The sequence below is a fragment of the Palaemon carinicauda genome, chromosome 18, assembly GCF_036898095.1.
Source record: "Palaemon carinicauda isolate YSFRI2023 chromosome 18, ASM3689809v2, whole genome shotgun sequence".
NCBI classification, from domain to species: Eukaryota; Metazoa; Arthropoda; class Malacostraca; order Decapoda; family Palaemonidae; genus Palaemon; species Palaemon carinicauda.
The window spans coordinates 113,993,500-113,995,999 of NC_090742.1; the positions used below are offsets into that span (position 1 = coordinate 113,993,500).

At 31.6% G+C, this 2,500-nt stretch overlaps 1 protein-coding gene across 1 annotated transcript in view; it reads right to left on the reverse strand.

The window, feature by feature from the left end:
• Nucleotides 1–384: 384 nt before the first annotated feature.
• Nucleotides 385–2,500, reverse strand: part of LOC137657498 (glutamate receptor 2-like) — a 40,076-nt gene continuing 37,960 nt past the window's right edge. Inside the window, exons 12-13 of the mRNA XM_068391836.1 lie at nt 855–1,020; nt 385–516 (exon numbers count right to left, since the gene is read on the reverse strand). Coding sequence (XP_068247937.1) covers nt 385–516; nt 855–1,020 — 298 coding nt within the window. The remainder of the gene's footprint in view (nt 517–854; nt 1,021–2,500) is intronic.

Sequence of the window (2,500 nt, forward strand, 5' to 3'; positions counted from 1 at the left end):
GGTAGCAAATAATAAAAAAAACACACACATTAAAAAGCGGGTTGATAAGACTAATAAAACTAGGGATAAGATTTAGAAACAATTGATTTAATTATATATAATCTAATACAAATTATGCCCTTTATTTATTGGAATCCAGTATCATGTTACCATGCACTGAATTTTTTTTTCTTGGGTAGATTATTCTAATTATATGTATATATATATATATATATATATATATATATATATATATATATATATATATATATATATATATATATATATATATACATATATAAATTCATTAACAGTTTTCTTTAAATAGACATATGGATTGATTGTATGATTGCGTAACCCAATATATAATATTCAATCTCGAATTATTGACTCAAGTTCGGAAAACTAATGTAGAAGAAACTTGTCTGTGATTGTCTCAACAACGAAGATGACAGAAGCGACGGATAATCCCACAATGAGGACGAGGTAAACGCCCGTCATGTGTATCATTTTTATAACACGGTCCTTACTGTCATCCTACAAAGAAAGTGAGTAAAATGTTAATCATGAACTAAGAACTTAATAGTTGTATATTTTTTGTTGATAACTAATTGAAAATTCAATTGTATATCATTGGCTAATGGAATGATTAGCCTATACTTATCAATTACTTAAAAATTAACATGTTTATTGTATTATTGATGAATTTTGCAATATTTGAATACATAATGCATATAATAAGATTGAATAAAGGAAAAATGTAATAAATTCAATGTCAACTCTATTAAAAATATACTAGGACAGTATGAAGGATTAATATTGAATACTACAATTTTGATTGATATCAGTATTTCTTTTTTATCAGTTTTACTCACAGTTGCTCTGATTCTTTCATCAATTAATTCTTTATCCTCCTCATCATTGTATCTTTTTCCCCTTATGCCTGTGGAATGAACTTGTTTTATCCATCGTCTGGAAATTCCGCTCTCTAACACGTGGCTGATGGACTTGAAGAAAATGGTTCTGAATGGGGCACCTTTCCTGAAATAAGATTCACCTTTATTTTATCAGTTTTACTCACAGTTGCTCTGATTCTTTCATCAATTAATTCTTTATCCTCCTCATCATTGTATCTTTTTCCCCTTATGCCTGTGGAATGAACTTGTTTTATCCATCGTCTGGAAATTCCGCTCTCTAACACGTGGCTGATGGACTTGAAGAAAATGGTTCTGAATGGGGCACCTTTCCTGAAATAAGATTCACCTTTATCTTACTCACCCAGAGGAAAACATTTGGATTTTCCAGTCAATCTGTTTTTCATTACAAAATGTGTGAAACTAAAACTAAACAACACTAGAAAAGCTCTCTGGGAGTGCAGATCTCCACCTCGGCAGCTTATATCTCGAAACCAGCTTGCCTTTCCCAGAATCAATTTAGACCGTTGGTGTATTTGAAGTCTGTGTGACAACCATTAGCAAACTTTGGTTTATGGATAAAGTTAATTCGGTCGACCTTTTGCTCGAACTTGACTTTGACTTTTGACCTAGGACTTTCAAAATTTAATCGCTTTCACGTCTTAAGATAACAATTAGTTTCACTAATCTATGAATAAAAACTGCGGCTAGAAGTTGTTCATAAACAAACAAACAAACAAACAGGTGCGAAAACATATCCTCCTCCCAACCCCGTTAGAGGTGGTAAAAAAATAAAATACTTTATACCAAATACTTTCAATAATCAGAACTGTATGTTTTCCCTACTGTCCAAATGAGATGATATGGTTATTATTATTATTATTATTATTATTATTATTATTATTATTATTATTATTATTAGCCAAGCTACAACCCTAGTTGGAAAAGTAAGATGCTATAAGCCCAAGGGCTCCAATAGGGAAAAATAGCCTAGCGAAAAAAAGGAAATAAGAAAATGAATAAATGATGAGAACGAATTAACAATAAATCATTCTAAAACAGTCGCAACGTCAAAGCAGACATGTCATATACAAAATATAAAAAGACTTATGTCAGCCTGTTCAACATAAAAACATTTGCTGTAACTTTGAACTTTTGAAGTTCTACTGATTCAACCACCCGATTAGGAAGACCATTCCACAACTTGGTAACAGCTGGAATAAAACTTCTAGAATACTGTGTAGTATAGAGCTTCATGATGGAGAAGGCCTGGCTATTAGAATTAACTGCCTGCCTAGTACAACGAACAGGATGGAATTGTCCAGGAAGATGTGAATGTAAAGGATGGTCAGATTTATGAAAAAATCTTATGCAATATGCATAATGAACTAATTGAACGACGGTGCAATTATTAATATGTAGATCAGGAATAAGAAATTTAATAGACCACAAGTTTCTGTCCAACAAATTAAGATGAAAATCAGCAGCTGCAGACCAGGCAGGAGAACAATACTCAAAACAAGGTAGAAGGAAAGAATTGAAACAGTTCTTCGGAATAAATTGATCACCGAAAATCTTGCAAGACTTTCTCAATAAGCCAATTTTTT